The 17,023-nt window shown below is 38.3% G+C and overlaps 1 protein-coding gene and 1 long non-coding RNA gene across 4 annotated transcripts; one reads left to right on the top strand and one right to left on the bottom strand.

The window, feature by feature from the left end:
* The first annotated feature begins 6,134 nt into the window (after positions 1-6,134).
* On the top strand, positions 6,135-7,655 carry LOC117628378. Of its 2 annotated transcripts, XR_004585947.1 has the most exons (5): positions 6,135-6,244; positions 6,432-6,493; positions 6,577-6,724; positions 6,820-6,904; positions 7,168-7,655. It is a non-coding gene; the product is annotated as an uncharacterized LOC117628378 (long non-coding RNA). The 2 variants fall into 2 exon arrangements; XR_004585946.1 differs by lacking the exon at positions 7,168-7,655 and having other exon boundaries at positions 6,820-7,075.
* Positions 7,656-11,788: 4,133 nt separating this feature from the next.
* LOC117628843 (CMP-sialic acid transporter 1) lies at positions 11,789-16,013 on the bottom strand. Of its 2 annotated transcripts, XM_034361377.1 has the most exons (8): positions 15,669-16,011; positions 14,319-14,402; positions 13,900-14,114; positions 13,690-13,768; positions 13,346-13,515; positions 12,776-12,962; positions 12,443-12,520; positions 11,789-12,332 (listed from the first exon to the last, which is right to left on the bottom strand). In XM_034361377.1, the coding sequence occupies exons 1-8, from the start codon at positions 15,717-15,719 to the stop codon at positions 12,189-12,191; spliced, it is 1,008 nt and encodes a 335-aa protein (XP_034217268.1). In that variant the 5' UTR covers positions 15,720-16,011; the 3' UTR covers positions 11,789-12,188. The 2 variants fall into 2 exon arrangements, with proteins under 2 accessions (XP_034217268.1, XP_034217270.1); XM_034361379.1 differs by lacking the exon at positions 14,319-14,402 and having other exon boundaries at positions 11,834-12,332; positions 15,669-16,013.
* Between the last annotated feature and the right edge of the window lie 1,010 nt (positions 16,014-17,023).

Raw genomic sequence — 17,023 nt, forward strand, 5'->3', positions numbered from 1 at the left:
TTATCTTTGGCTTGGGAGCCTTTGCAGTCGGGACTTCTCCCACTTTTGATGATGACGCACCACGGGGTTTTAGCTTCACTCGGATTACTTTTGAAGGTTTGGATACTTCTACATTTTGGGCTTTTCCTGTCTCAACAGTCGCTCTTTTCTCCTTATCAACCTTTGATGGCTGTGTAAATGAGAGACCAAGCGAGCTGTAAAACTTCGCATCAGAGTAATTTACCTCTTCACCTTTGAACGGGTCCCTGTCAGCTGAAACACTCTTGACTTCCCCATCCACCAAGTATTTAAAGCACTGGTGAAGTGTAGAAGGGACTACGCCATATGTATGGAGCCATGGACGTCCTAGCAGGATGTTGTATGAAGTATCAGCCTCGATCACATGGAATAGGGCGTCTGAATATAAGTCTCCTATTTCCATTTGCAATGCGATAGAGCCCACGGCCTTTTGCCCAAGTTGATTGAACCCTTGAATAGTCAGCATAGAGGGAGACAACTGTCGGGCACTCATCCCTATAGCATAGAGCGTCTTTAATGGGATAATATTCACGGCCGAACCACAATCTAACAAGATTCGATTAATGGTTGTGCCTCCAACTTCGCCAGTGACATACAAAGGTCGATTATGGAATTTGGACCCAAGTAAAAAGTCATCTTCACCAAAGGTAATTGCTGCCAGACATGATGCACAAAACTTCGAGGTTTCAGTTGTGTGGACATCTGCTGATTTGAAACATGACTTATACAAATCTGGGTTCATTAAAGCCATTACAAGTGCCTCCCTAAGTTCCCTCGACATTTGTAAAGCGTCATAGACACTTAGAGGAGCGGGGATGCGCTTAAGATGAGCTAGAATATCGTACTTAACTATATGTGATTGTGATGGCTCCTTTGCTTTACTAGTATCGGGCTTAGAATCCTTTGCTTTTGGAGAGGAAGGTGGAACTTCCCCTGCAACAGTTTTTTCTAACAAGAAGACCTTAATCTCTTTCACCTTTGGCTTCTTCTCGATTTTAGAGGGATCAACTTCCTCATTTTGTTGTGCTTTATCAGCAGATGGGATGCTTCGACCGGAGCGGAGATTAATCTCATCAACTTCTGTGTTGACCTCATATTCCTCCAAAGAAACCATGTTGCATTGAATGATTTCTTCCTCCACTTCAGATTCACTCGGGAAAAACTCGACTGGCAAAAACTCAGTGAGTGTGACAGGGACCCTTGCGGGTTGCTCATATTCATCTTCTTGGGTGATTTGAACTTTCTTTTGTACTCTCTTCTTCCTCCTCTTATTTTTCAAGGGTGGCATGCCTCGAATCTTGACACCCGGACGAGTCGTAAATCTGTGATTGGGTGGGAGATATTTAGCCATGTGCTTGGCCCTTTTAACAAATGTCGTCCACCCCTCAGCAAATTCGTCGGTTGAAGAATCTTCCCATATTTCTAGACTGGGTGCAGCCATGAGCTCATGAAGAGTAGGAATATGAAGATCATTAGACCATGGTGCCTTCGGACAAGCATGTATGATTGTACCCCGATTGTCGGTGTTAATACCTGCAATTTTCGCTCCATCTAGTAATGCAGTGATGGGTGTGAGCTTTTCTTCTATCATATTTGCCGTAGCTGAATGATGTCGGGAAGAGGAGTCTATCTCCAAGCCGCCATTGTTGAGGAGCTCTTGGATTTTGTCCTTCAGGATATAACAATCCTTGACCGTATGACTGACAAGGCGATGATATCGACAATACCTAGGGTCATTTGTCTTGTTGGCCTCAGCAGGACGTTTTGATTCTGGCAGAGCAATAGCATTGGAGGCCAGAAGTTGGTCGAAGATTTCTTCTACCTCATCATCATCAAAAGAATATTTGACCTCTTTGCGTTCTTTAAGAGTGAGCCTTTTAGGTGGGTCCTTGTTTTGGCCTTTGTCATTTTTCTTTTCAGTTTTGACGAAAGTGGCCAATGACTCTCCTTTCATGGACTTCTTGTCATTTTTCTTTTCCCCAAATTGAATTTTTTGGGACGCGGACTTTTGGCGAGCAATTTGTCTTTCAACATTGCTCGCCTTTGACACCAAAGTGTCAAATGATTGGGGTTCAGCAGTGGCGACAAAAGTCGCAATGTCTGGCATGAGGTTGTTGTAGCACATTTGCACTGCTGATAGCTCAGTAATTTTCTCCGGGCATTGAAGATTGAGACTCCTCCATCTCATTATAAAGTCATTAGCACTTTCCCCTGGCTTTTGGGTAGTTTGAGCTAGGTCCATGATCGAGACCTTCTTCTTTGAACTGACAAACTGTGCCAAAAATGCTTTTTGCATGTCATCCCATGTCAGAATAGAACCTGGCGGCAATTGTGTATACCAAGTGAAAGCTGACCCTTTTAGGGATTGGACAAATTGACTCACCAGAAGAGCGTCTGACTGAGATGTCTCGCCACATGCTGAGTAAAAATGTGCCAAATGTTCATGGGGTGAGCTACTTATGCCGTCAAATTTATCAAATATAGGTCGTTGATAACCCTTCGGGAATGGTATGGCGTCATAGTGAGAAGGGAAAGGTTTTCGATACCCTTGAACAGGAGCTGCTATAGACAATTGGAACTCACGAATTCCTTCAGCAATTAACACCTTTATGTCATTTGGGGAAATTGTGCTTGTAGAGCTTTCTGCTTTTTCCTCTTTTGTTTGTTGTTCTTGGGCGGTCGATTCATTTGTTTTGCCCATGTCTTGCTCATCTATGATGTTTTTTCCTTTCAGCCGAGCGGATAATAACGCTATTTCCGCGTCTTTTTCTGCCAACTTCTGCTGCATTTCCCTTCGCATGTCTTGCATCATTTCTTGGATTAAAGGTAACTGGTCCTCAGTATTAGAAGTACCAGTCATCATGACTTGCATGCTTTCCACTCCCTCATGAAGTTTGGCCCCTTGGGATGATATACAATCATTCTCTTGAGTTTGAAATACAGGATCATCATAGAGAGGATTCCATTGCAAATAATCATCCAAGGTTGAGCTTAGACTGGATAACTCGGGAATAATTGTCCCAACCATGTTTCGGGATTTAGAACGAGTCAATGGACCCACGTAGGTCCTCGACTGATCTTGAGGTTTTGGGACTCCCCCTTGTGATACGGGAATTTGATCCCTTGAAACATCAGTTATCTTCACCTTTTCCACGCGTTTCCTTTGTGGATGAGGTATGTTCACCACCTTCTTTTTCATGACGATGACTCTGCTTTTACCCTTAGGAGAACATGGGTAAACCTCTTGTAATGTGGATTCCACAACATGGGCTCTAAGGCTTGATGGAGGTTCGGCCTCTTGGACCTCAACGTTCTTCACGAAGTTGTCCTTTTGACCTTCATCTCTAGATTCGTTGGTGGAAGTCACCATAACAGAATCTGTAGGATATAGGTTGACTGGAATTGATCCAATCATGATTTGGACAATTCGGGAAGTATTTGTTCTCTTGGGGGTCGGCACAGCCAGGGTGCTCGAGGTGTTCCTGCCTTCAGTCACAAATGGGCTTGTCCCCGAAAGCTCGGCCAAAACTGCCTCAATAGACTCCCTCTTTACTTCTTTCTTTCTTAAAGCACGCGCAGCCCTCTTTCTTGCATTTCGGAGAGCGTTCTTGGAAGGTGTTTTCTTCAATTGGGTCTTGACAACCTTAGGAGTGACCTGAGGCTTGACCCTCTGAATGGGGTTCGGAACGGCGCACTTGATGAGGCTCTCACCAACAATGAAAGTCTTTTTGAACCCCACTCGTTTGGTGCACGCATTCCAGGTAGCTTCGATTTTGTGGAAGAAAATTGTAACTTGTGGGGCCATCGAATATGGTTATGTTAACCTGTGGCATACACAAAAGTAAAAACATTAGTCACTTTATGATTGGAGATGAAAAGGTAAATGGGTCCCACTGGGCGTGCCAAAAATTATGTTGAAGGAAAATGGTGATCCTCCTAATATAATTTCACCACCACTAATTAAATAATGGGGTTTTATTATTTTAGGTTCGACCCATTCGAGACGCAAGTCTCTTAATTACAATCCCTTGCTTCAAGGGAACACCCTTTGATTCCATCATAAAGAAACAGAACGTGTGTGTTTGATTTTGCAGCTGCTCCCAAGTCCAACCTCAGGATGCCTACGTATCCTTTGCGGGAATCAAGCCACTCGTAGTTCAAAGAATCGCAATGAATAAATGACCCATTGCGAGGGAAATTTGATTTGAATTGTATTGAGAAGTGTTTGAGTGAATTTAGCTGAATAAACCAGGGATTCGATATGGGATTGCATTTGGGATGGTTGCATCTAGATTGAATCTCTAGATTGCCTACGTTCCCTTTCAAAGGGATCAAACCAACGTAGTTCGGAATTTGAAAATTAACGGGTAAGTGTGGCCCACTAATTGAGAATTTCTGTTTGAGAGATTTAGAATTAATCTCAATGAAATTTGTATGGGTAGATGACCCATGAAACATTGCATGGTTTTGTACCACTTTTCTGGTTGTCAATGTCCAAGAAAAATAGTGAGTAATTTTGATTATCCCATTAATTTTCCCTAAAAAAATTGACAATTGCACTTGGGAAAGTGTTTTGGCGAAATCTGGTTAAGATAAACCAGAGATTTATACTTGATTGCGGTTGCGTCTATTGGGATGTTAGACTGCCTACGTACCCTTGACGGGATCAAACCGACGTAGTTCCAAATTGATTTGGAAATTAATGGGTAAGTGTGGCCCATTAATTGAGAATGTGTCTTTGGGACAATTTGGAGGTTTCCATAGGTAGATGACCTATGGGAAAAATTGAAAATTAATGGGTAAGTGTGGCCCACTAATTGAGAGTTTGTGTTTAAGAGATTTGAATTTAATCTCATTGAAATTTTCATGGGTAAATGACCCATGAGAAAAATTGAAAATTAATGGGTAAGTGTAGCCCACTAATTGAGAACTTGAATTTGAGAGATTTAATCTCATTGAAATTTGCATGGGTAGATGACCCATGGGGAATTGGATGGTTTTGTACCCTTTTTCCTTTTTCCAATGTCCAAGAAAAATAATGGGCATTTTTGATGAACCCACTAATTCTCTACAATTGACATTTGCATTTGTATCCATGCATGATTTGGAGGATTTGAGATTAATGGGCTATTGTGGTTGATAAGCCTGTTAATCCATATTGATGCTCCTTTGGTATCTTTTGAGAGTGAGCTTAATGCTCGTAGCACGATCAATCATTTATTTGGAATGGAGTCTTCGACACAGTATGGTTGAGTCGCTTGACACTCCTTTATGAATAGCTTCTTTGCCATAGTGATTTGATTCCCATATTTCTTGTTGAGATTTTGTGAGCATGTTTGGTAGCCATCCTGCATTTGAGAATTGAGGCAGAAGACTCGAATGCCGTAAGCATTTTATTGAGCCTTCTTGACCGCCAATTGATTTAGTTCTCGTGAACCTTTGCTGACGCTTTTGTGCTTTTACTTGCATAGCTTGGCACTGCAAGTAGTGAACTCACGTCTTCGTCCCTTGGAATACAAAGGAGTGCAAGTGCCTGGACACTTTGTTTTCATTTGTTGCAGTCACCAAAAGTGATGTGAGGGACTTGAAAAGGCCTTGGTTTCAAACCTTCACCTTGTCTTCTATCTGTGTGAAGCTCAATGCTTGTTTTATATTGTAAAGCATATTGCTGAGCTTAGTGGACATTCACAAAGAATGGGCCCTCTCAAACAATCACGCCTCTGACTATTTTTCTGTCATCTTTGACTTCTTGACATCGGTACAAGCCAGCTACTCTTGTGGCTTGATTTTCCCTTCCGTTTGTCATTGGCATGGGGCCTTTTGCTTCTCCATGAAGCAAAAGAAAAGTATTGTATCTCCTTGATTTATCTTTTTTTTTTCATAGTTCAGCTCCTTCCTATTTAGAAGCTTGATAGCTTGAACTGTGGGGGATGAACTCAGAGAAATCTGCACTTCCTTTGGATTGGTTCGCATGAGTCTGGACTCAAACTTCGTGTGTTCAGATTGATGCAGCTGGCAGCCTTGGGTTCGTCAGCTTTTGTCAAACTTGCCAATTCTTTCTTCTCCGGTCTCTTGCATACGACTTATTAGAGGAGATAAGCACTTGGCAGAACATAGTAAACCAAAGGCCTTGCTTTGCTCCAGCTGGATCCCTCACGTATTGGTGCCATTAACAGGTGTCTTTCAATTTGATTAAGACACCCAAAGGATAGAAATCCTTCTCCAGGTGAAGTATGGATTAAACTCCTTATTGATTTGGAACTGCTGGATCATCCAGTGAAGCAAACTTCTTGTCCACATAGGATTGGGTTGTCTTCCTTATATATAAAAAAAAAAAAAAAAAAAACATGTAGTGCACCAGCAAACAGCCACAAAACGAAAGTCTTAACATTATTCTTCGTTTGCTTCTCCAGACCAGCACATAACTTTGCTCAAGCCACCTGTTGCACCATCAAACGGAAGCGGATTTCACGTGGTAACCCACATGCCATTCCTTAGTTCTTCTCTGTTATTTTATTTATTGATTGAATTAACTAGGACTTTTGTCTGCATGGACAGCAATAGCGGTAGCAATAGAAGACCCTCCAATTAATTGGATGCTTCTGGGCTGACTTGGAACCAAAAGAGACAAACTCTCTTATTGTCCTTTGTGTGCTGTAACTTTCCCAAGGTCAATAACTCAAGAAATCCTCTTGCCTTTCACGTGGTAATTCCCCCCCTTGAACTCCTCTTTTCCTTTGATTTTTTTCTTTTGTCTGTTTCCATGCTTCTGACCTCTTGTCTTCTCTTTTGCATGAAGAGACTGTGCTGCCAGCTTGAAGGCTTTGGAGTTTGGTGGAGGAAACCACCTGTCATTTTGCTTCAGAAACCCAAGAGAGAACTTGTGGTACATGCCTTGCCAGCTCCCCTTTTTTTTTTGTTTGCTGTTGATGTACCATTGTCCATGTCCTTTTCTTTTTCCCAGTCATAATAAACCAAAGAAATATTCAAGAGAGGGAGGAGGGGCTGTGCGATACAGCCCCCTTTTTTTTATTTCATTACCTTTTTATCCCCCTTGTTTTGTCTTTTACTAACAGAACCCAACACACAGAACCACTTTTTCTTTTGCTCCTATTCTTCCTCTGTTGGCTTTTTTTCGTTGGCTTGCAGGCAGCAAACACTCATGAGGAGGCAATTCAATTTCCATGCGCCCCTTTTGGTTTCGGATGCTTCATGCAGAAATTTTACACAGGGACTTGTAATTACAAGCCTTTGCTCTTTTGATTTTGATCCCATGGTGGGTTCATCTCTACATCCATGATTTGAGAGATTCTTTGCTCCTGGAAGAGCTTATTTGGTGGTGCATGATGGAATAGACTATGCCATAAAACATGATGATTGAAATCATCATGGAAGGCAAACCTGAAAACACTGCTGGAGTTCTTTGAGCGGAGCCAAGCCTCGGAGAGATTCTTAACCTTGGTTATGATGATTTCAATCATCATAGCCAAGAATTTCTGTGGATTGACCAAACAAACTGCTGGGTGCGGATCGTATCCTCGGAATTACTTGAGCGGAGTTGTCCCTTAGAGAGATTACTGACCCTTTTTATGATGATAGAAATCATCATGGCCAGGAACCCTTGAGTTGAATGGAACCAGAAATCTTGAGCAAAAGAAAAATCAGAAAATTGTGCCATGAAACTAATCTTTTTACCTTGAAATGGCTCTTTCCTTTCTCAAGTCTGCTTGCTAATTTTTCTTCTTGCTCTGATTGTTCTCCTTTCTGCTCTTTTTCTGTCCTCCTGCCGTTCTCCTCCTCAGTTTTCTTGCTCCTCTCGTGTCATGCCTCTTCTAGAGGGTATCTTATGATGAGTTTGAATTCAAGCTGATGACCACTTCTCAACCGAGATACTTATCTCTTGGTGTTTCAAAACCACTGAAATACATCTATTTTATTTTTAGATGTTTTTCTTGATAAGATTGCAGGGACAAAACAAATTCAATTCTAACCCAAGTCAAATCCTTGGCTAATTGCTTTTGTGAAAATTTTCCGTTCAACAGTTTGTGAAACCTTTTCATTGTAAAAGATGCAATGGTTCTAATTTCAATCTTAAAAGTAGAGTCTGCTCAAACTACCAGCAAATGCTAAACAATGCATGCTTTTGCTTTTAAAACTCCTTGGTGATGTTAAGAGAGAAAAAGGGCCATGGAAAATGACTGTGCTGTAAACTGTTTTTTTACAAACTGCATCACATCTGTAAATTTGTTTATTTACAAGTGGTTTCGGATTCATGAGATTTTTTGTAGAGATGATCTTTGAGGGAATATCTAAAAATTAGACAGTTCGAATCATTAAAAAACAATGTGTGATGGCTTACAAATATTTGAGAGATCCCTCAATTGAAGCTCATCACTATATAATGCTAAAAAAAAAATCTGACCTAGTGGCTGATCTGTATTGCTGGATATAATGGAATTCAATTTTGACTTCAAACACCCTAAAAGGCAATCTCCCTGTCAAATTAAACTCTTGACCTTTGCCAAGTTGGTCCTCTATCTCTATGCTACTAGACCTGGAAAGAGTCCTCACACAACCATTCAATGATGATCAAGTGTGGGTATGTTGCTTAATCATAAGAACACCAAAATTAGTTTTATTTTATTTTTGATGAATTAATATAATTGTGAACCTGTCATAGTTATGCATCATCTGGGAGATAAACATCTAATTAATCTCTCATCCATCCAACCATAAATGAAGCTCAACGGCAACTAAAATCACAACACATCCATGTCATCCATCTGCCTTCATTTCAAACGTAATATTTCAATCATGCACATTAATGCACTGCATTGCAAGCCAAAACCAACCTCTTGTTTCTTGCAGCTCATATTACTTCTGCCATCTCTTTCTCAGATTCAATCACAGCAAACCGAAGATAAGCGCGCGCTATGGTCTATCATCATCTATCGTTGTCGTTGCTAGGAAACTAAAATGATCAAGGCAAAGAACCATTAAATACTACTGGAAGGATTCCTCTTTGGATAATAGGTACTGTAGCGGGTATTCTTGTGATCGGTTTAATTGGTATTTTCTTTTATGGTTCCTATTCTGGATTAGATTCATCCCTGTAATAATCGGATGAACTGAGTTGTAGGCAGCAGGCTAGGAACATTCTAGTAACAATGAAATGATATAAAAGGCTATTATTGATCTAATATTGCAGAGGAAGATGGCTGCACCTGCATCAATAAAGACAAATTTTATCTCCTGTTTTGTAATTTGTGTCAGAATATGTGTGCCGTGGATGAGAGGTTATGTGTTGTTTTCATATTTATTGAGAAAACCTACTATGAAGAAACTATAAAACCACTACCTGTGATGGCATCCTTTATCTGATTTTTAATTTCTATATATATATATATATATATATATATATATATATATTTGTAAAGCAACCCATTATCCCAATTTTTTGTTTTTTTTTTGGTACAAATTTATATCCATTTTAAATGTAATGTAAGCGTGGATCAAACTGATGTTAATAGCCATCAAGTTATATTATGTGGATTAAAACTGTAATTTTTTTTCATAACCCAGTAAATTTTTCATAAAACGGAAAAATCAATCAAACTTGCAACTACTGAATTCAGGTGAGAGAAATAAACATTGCCTTATTATATACACACCCATGTGTGTGTCTTCTTTATGGCTTATCTGAGGCTTAGTCATTAATTTCACCAGAAGAGAACTCGTAAAATTTTGTTGAGACCTTCTCAACTTTTTTTTTTAGGGAGGTATGATTCGAATTTATGACATTTTCCAACGAATAGTGAGAAACACCATGTTGGTAAGACCATTTCAACTTAAGCATAAACAACTGCTTCATTAAGACAGGGAATTTGTGTGAGTTGAACTTGAAGGCATGAAATGGTGAAGCTGTTATAGTCTGATCAAGTAATTGCAGCAAACATAACACATTTAAGTTGCAAACCTTATTTGATTACATTAAATACAAAAGGACAGATTAATATATTACAGAAAACACATACAGTACTTAAGGATACTGCTAGTCATAAGTAATATTATATAGGATACGATACCAAAGCTATTATACTATTGTTTCTCATTCATACTGGGAAGGCCAAAGGAAGGCCCCAATGGCAAACTTCCTCTTTTGGTTGACATCTCCAATGACTGGCAGGCCATACTGTTTCAGAAGGCAGTCCAGTTTCCACTCCTGCATGGTCTCGTAGTCGCGCTTCTGGTACCTCGGGTAGTGCAGAGGCATCTGGAACTGACAGGTGGTGTTGTTCTTACTGGTTTGATCATGTCCTCCGAGCCCGGGCATAGCGAAGGCATGGTTGCTAAGGCCAGTTCCAGTACTCATCTTCTCACTGATTTTATTTTCTCAAATCTACTTAGCAAATAAAAAACTCATGCAAAGTTGCTAGCTTGCTATTTAGTGTTGCAAAGTTGGCCTTTTATAGGCATCCTAGAGAGCAAGAGAGAGAGAGAGAGCAAGATTATTCGAGTGTGTGCTTGAAGACGAGAAAGAGTGAGAGAACATCTAATGACTTGAAAGTGAAACATTTTGTGGATGGTGATGGCTCTTTTACCAGGGCAAGCTTGAGGGTTTTGAGAGTCACAATTCAAATCCACAAGTTACGTACTTACAGCGAAACTTACCTATCTCCAAATAAATGCACAAAGATAGAATGATTAGGATTCTATAATTGCGTTCCAACTGAAACATCCACCACCCATTTTTCTAGATCTTTCAAACATTCAATGCCAATGTGCGGAAATAATGTCCAACTTGATACTTCAATTTTCCTGACTGTGTACATACCCAGTTTGCTGTTCACTGCCGTAAGGGAGGTGTTAGCTCCATTCACTATTGGCACAATGTTGTACGAAAGGTCTTGAGCTCAAAGTTGTAGGGTTGTAAGAAAAGTCTTAACGTTCACACTTAGTGGTGTTGGCAAAACATGGACCTTAGATTTTTACTTGGCCAAGCAATATAATGACGTGATTTTTTCAATTGATACGAAGGATGAGAAATTCGAACTTAAAAGACTTATTCTAATAAGTAGAGAGAGAACTACTTCTATTAAACTATAACGATGTGGTTGATCAAGTAGGGTTCCTCAGTTTATCCTAGGAAATTTCGGTAACAAGGGTCAAGTATGTAAATGTCAATTTGGTCTAGCCGCATTTAGTCTCTATGTCGTATAGGAAAGTTTAAATTTCATGGACGAGAGTGTTTGTTTAGACGGAAAAAGATCCAAGTAATTTCACTCTCACTGCGTCATGACTCAACAGGGCAAGGTGGCCTTTGCATTGCCTATGGCTGCTCGCTTTCCTAACCCCACCAGTGTGCAGATATAAACTGGCCCACAGTTTCAGATACCACCCCAAAACTCACATAATGCTGACAGTAGTCTTATCCAAGTAACGCGTATTTTCTATCATATCCGTCCAACTTGGACCAAATTAGGTATCCAGAGCTTTCTACAACTCTAGAAGCAGAAAGTGGTCTCAAGACATCAGAATCCGATAGGGAAACATTTCTTCCAGTCACAATTCATACTGACATGTAACTTTCAAAACTAACCCTGCTTAAAAGATAATAAAAACCACACCAATCTGGTATTTCAAATCTATACTGGCAGTGTATGCTGAATAGCGAATACGGAATACAAGCGCATGTATACGTATTTATATGCATACACCACAAGTATGCACACTAATATATGCATCTATAATGTAGTGGATCTTAGTCCCATTACCAATAGCAATTGCCTTAATCAGGATAAGAACCTCATTAAAATGAAGAATTTGAATACTAAAAGAAAAAAAATCATGATATTGTTTCAAGAAGTCGCAAGTCCATATAGACTTTGAACAGGCATAGCCACATACAGAAATGAAGAACTTATGCACCTAACCAAACCAGTCAATCTGTTCAAGTAAATGATTGAATCGCCCTCCGTCCACCTTCAAGACAGTAATCCCAGCTAGGTTTAATTGCTCTCTTTCCCAATCCAGGCACATAAAGGACGTGTTTGATTCAAGCTATAGAACTTCTCAAAGCATGCTATTGTATCAACCAACTGTACTACATTCCAGTTTGTGCAATTAGATGCAACTTCCAAAGGTATTTGTTTACTTGAAGAAGAGAAGCATCATGAATCTGATTTTCGTTCAACAGAAACTTCTTTCAGACTCTCAGTGGTTGCTTTTACAGGTAATGGTAAGTCTATCAGCATGTTCGGAGGGGCAAAATACATGTGTAGTGACATCATACAGATAATAATACCCAAGAAAAGCTGCAACGACAGAAGGAAAGAGAATGAAGTTTATTAATAATCTAATATATGATCTCCAGAGAGAGAGAGAGAGAGAGAGAGAGAGAGATCACAAGTGCATGGAAACATACCTGTAATGTGGGCTTGAAAGTGAAAAGGTACACAGATAAAACCATTGTCAGCAGCATTGCCATTGAGGTGGAATACACCTGCAAGAAGTAAAATAATGAACAGAGGAAGTTAAAAGGACCAAAAACAAAGTCAGGCCTGCAGTCGGTAGTACTGGATTTGAAAGCAAAGAATGAACACGGGAAAAAGGAACGACTAAATTGATGCTAAACCCTCTATTTCACCTTACCACAGAGATCGCTTACCACTAAAATGAATTTTTGAAATAAATGATAATAACAATAATACCTATTACAAGAGAACCATGTATATAAGTCCGAAGTTCAAATAATTACCTTCACAATATTGTCAGCATACTTCATCAACCATGAAACAAGTAAGCCAGTAGATCCAAGATTTAACACTACCAACCAAGTTGTAAGATTATATCCATTGAAAAGGCGTTGCCACCAAGGTCCATTCTCAAATCCACCCCTGAAATCATCGAAGAGAAGCCGTGCTATGTTGAAAATCACACCAAACCTGTAAGGGATTGCCATTACACCAACATAGTGGGATTGTTAGAAAACAGACAGTTAATCGTGCTAGGGCACTAAATAAAACTCATACAAACATCTCAAACAAAGAAAATTTTATCTGCTGAACTATCACAAGACAAGACACTGTAATGAATTAAAAAATTATGCTACATTTTCCATGTCCTAAAAAGAGCATAAATAGGACTACATTCTTAGTTGTACTATATAAAAAAAAAAATTAAGAAAAGATATATAACCTAATAAAATCAAATTGAAAAATGCCTTGATGAGCTTTGAAACAGTAACCAGTCATACTGTAAAAGTAGTAAATAGCATGTTGACATTAGTCATAGAAAGCAAGGCATGGTGTGGAGAAAAGATACCTACGTATACAATTGTACATTCTGCCAGTACAAGCTATCATTGTTCTTCTTCATCAGAAACTCTGTGTAAACACCTGCTAATGCTGACATACAAGCGGATAGGATACCCAGCATATATCCTTGGATTGGTGCTGAGAACATAGAATCACACGACGCTTCTCCACAACCTTTAACCTATAAGATTAAAAGTAAATCAATAAATAAATGATTGTTTTTTCTAATACATGATATTTTATCAATAACTAGAGCATAATAAAATTGCATCATTCAAGAAATTCCTGAATCAGAGCTTTTTTGTCAGCCAATAGAAAGCAAGAACATATGTTATGCATACTGATTTATTATCACCTGGCTTGTGGTTGTTCCAACAGCTAATAAAACAATTGCTATCCATTGCAGATTAGACAGCTTTCTTCTCAGGAATAGCCTGAAGCATCACATAAAACATATCAACCGACCAATTAATAATGAAGATATAACTGGACATAGTAAAATTCCACATAGATTTTTTTTTTTCTTCAGATTTTGTGTCACCGATAAAACTAATAAAGTAAGCACCTGAACAATATGCCAGTAGTAACAATCTTCAGATTACCCATTATCTGATATGTGGAAGTATCCACATAAACAAGAGTGGCAAACTGAACATTGTTATGAATTAGATATATGATTGAAGGAATAGGATATAAGCGCACACTCTTCCAATCTGTCGTCATTCGTACAGAAGGGGATATCCGACACTCTCTCCAAAGAAGTAAACTGGATACTGCTAGCTGTAATTTAAAGAACAGAACAATGAATATTAGGACAACTTAAAAGGGATCGAATATTAGGACAACTTAAAAGGGATCAAATATTTGAGGAAAGAAAATAAGTCATTATATAGTGGATAACCATCTCTAATTTGATGGCTAAAAGAGGAAAATCATTGTGACTTTAGAAGTGATGCATTAATGAAGATGGGCAAAGTGAAGTACCTTGAATACTTCAGCAAGAAACGGAACAGTTGCATAGTCATACTTATATTTTCCATTGCTTTGAGAAAGGGTTGTCAAGATTCCCTGACATAGATAAAATTATGAATGAATGAATATTCATTTCTGGGAGACTGAAGAATAGATCATTCTTTGGAACTGACTTTATAAACCAATACTGTCAATCTCTGCCAACACAACATAAATAAATAAAAGTGTGGATCCACAGTTCTCTCACTCCATGTATTTCACAGACATGAAAAGTTAAGAGAAAATTGGGAAATACATCTAGAAAAGTTTAGGTTGACAGCGCTCATTGTTATGATACCAAAAGGCAATGAAACCCACTTCCAGAAAATAACTATGTTTATATGTTTTCACTCATCATGGGAAGTGGAAAAATCATTATCATTGTCTATCAAAAGCTGAGGAAATTTTTTTCTCTAGCAACACAAAGAAATCCATGCTAAAACTGCCATACTGAAAAATGATCATTGCTCGAGCTGTAACTAACCAATTCAATTTTGAAAAGAAACAAGCTAATAATTTTGTCTAAGAGAAATTTCACTCTCTTGCAGATAAATGTTAGTTTGTTGCCCCAATGTGTTCTATAGCAGTCTGCCAGCTCAGACACCACGAATTGATCCAGAACCAGCAGTTATATCACAAACCCTTTACACAGTTTCATAGAACATTAAAATTATGAATTTTTGAGGGTCCATCTGATTCCTTTACCCATTAATTCTACAAAACTGCAGACAAGTACATCCATCCTTAAAATTTGATACAACTTACAAGTATCAAGTTTACATGTTTTTACTCTAAATTATTTAAATGATCAAATATTTGGAATTTGAGAAGAGCACAACATCTCCTTTCATATTGATTTGTCCTTTAAAAAGCCTCAAGAAATGTGGCGCATAGTTGTACTTTTCACAGCTCAAGTATTAGCCATAGCTGGATGATATAGTTCCATCACCAGCTCTTTCAATCAACAAAAGCATGCAAAGCTACAAAGTAATAACAGTTCAAAGCCTCTTTCTACCATTCAGTTACAATCAATGTGCCATTGTCACACTGGCACTCTTAACCACACATATTACATAAATAGAAAGGTAAATATAAAACAAAAATTAAACTGAAACTGAAAAAGAAAAGAACTTTGGGCAGAATTAAAATAAAAGCTTTGACTAAATTGATTTGGGCTCAGCTGGAGCAAAAATTTCCCAAATTTTGAAAATGGGTTCAAAATCCAAACACTGTAGTTAAAGAGCAAAGAGAGATCCAGAAGACAGTAAAACGCAAAGTAGCAACAAAACGACCAGCAATTGTAGATCATTGAGGTTCACAGACCTGAGAGCTGGTGAGGACGGTGAGCAGCGCGGCAACAAAGTACCACTGCATCGTCTTCTTCTAAGTGACCAGCGGTTGCGCGCATAAAGTGTCTATCCTGGGCCTTCGCTAAAGAACTTTACACACTGAATCAGGCATTGTATTTGTGGAGGAGCTTTTTGCCCAGTTTTTTCAGTTGGCTTTTTTTCTGAGTGCGAATGTTTAATCTTCGTTTGCTTATGAAAAAAACACCAGATTTTCGAAAATGGAGATGGGAGATTAGAGATGGAGAGACTGAAAGTGAAATCTAATGAGAGTGGGATCAATTTTCTTGGTTCTTTTTCTTTTTCTAATTGTTTTATTTATTTATTTTTGTTTAATCTTTTTAGCTTCCACTGCTGTTTTAGGATTTGATCCAATTTAATCCATGGGCTTTGGTCAAGTCGGCTTATACACCAAATACTGATACAAGGCTGGATGATCTTCTCTCACCTTCTCTCACGAGGCCCAAACTAAAAGCTTGACTTGATTATGGTCCAAATAGGTAGATTATACACACAATGACCTTTCTTTACGTATGAAAGGATGAATAGACTAGTCGATATGGTATTTGATAGAGTGTTGATAATGTACTTACATGTTATTGATACATTATTATATCAATGTAAAATTTATCATTTAATAAAATACAAACATCGTGGAAGGAGAATTTTTAGATTCTATGTGATTTTCTTTTACTTAAATAAAAATTGAAGATTTGAATTTAGAATAGAACCTCTTCAAATATTGAAAAGAGAAACCCGTTGAACTAGTTGATCTTATTGTAACTTTATTCACAACATGACATTCAACTCCAAAGAATTTACTTTCAAAGCAAAGTTAATATCTTGAGGAATTTACCTCTTCAAGTAATTTTTTGTTAATTATCCCAGTGATGGTGACTTTTTACAAATTATCTTATTGGATTAAATACTTTTTTTGATCACTGGATTTTACATGAAAATTCAGTTTGATCATTGAGTAAAAAATTTAGCCAAAGTGGTCATTATGTTTTCCAATGTTTACAATTTATAGACACTTTGTTATCTTAAATTAAGTGAAGTTTTTATTTTTATTTTTGTAGGAAACCACCTTCAGTCTTCTTCCTCTAACTCAACAAGTTAGGGTATATTATGCTATTAAGGTTTAAAAAATTGGGGAAAATCTTAGGAAGAAGATAACGGCATGTCTATAAATTGTAAACTTTGGTGTTGGAGCATGATTTATTTCAAGAAGAAATGCATCCACATGTTTTTTTTACTAAACTCCAGACGTTTCCTTAATTGGAAAGTACTCCAGATTGCTTCTTCGAAAGTGCATGATGTAAATAGGGGAAG

The sequence above is a fragment of the Prunus dulcis genome, chromosome 5 (genome assembly GCF_902201215.1).
Source record: "Prunus dulcis chromosome 5, ALMONDv2, whole genome shotgun sequence".
Taxonomy (NCBI): Eukaryota; Viridiplantae; Streptophyta; class Magnoliopsida; order Rosales; family Rosaceae; genus Prunus; species Prunus dulcis.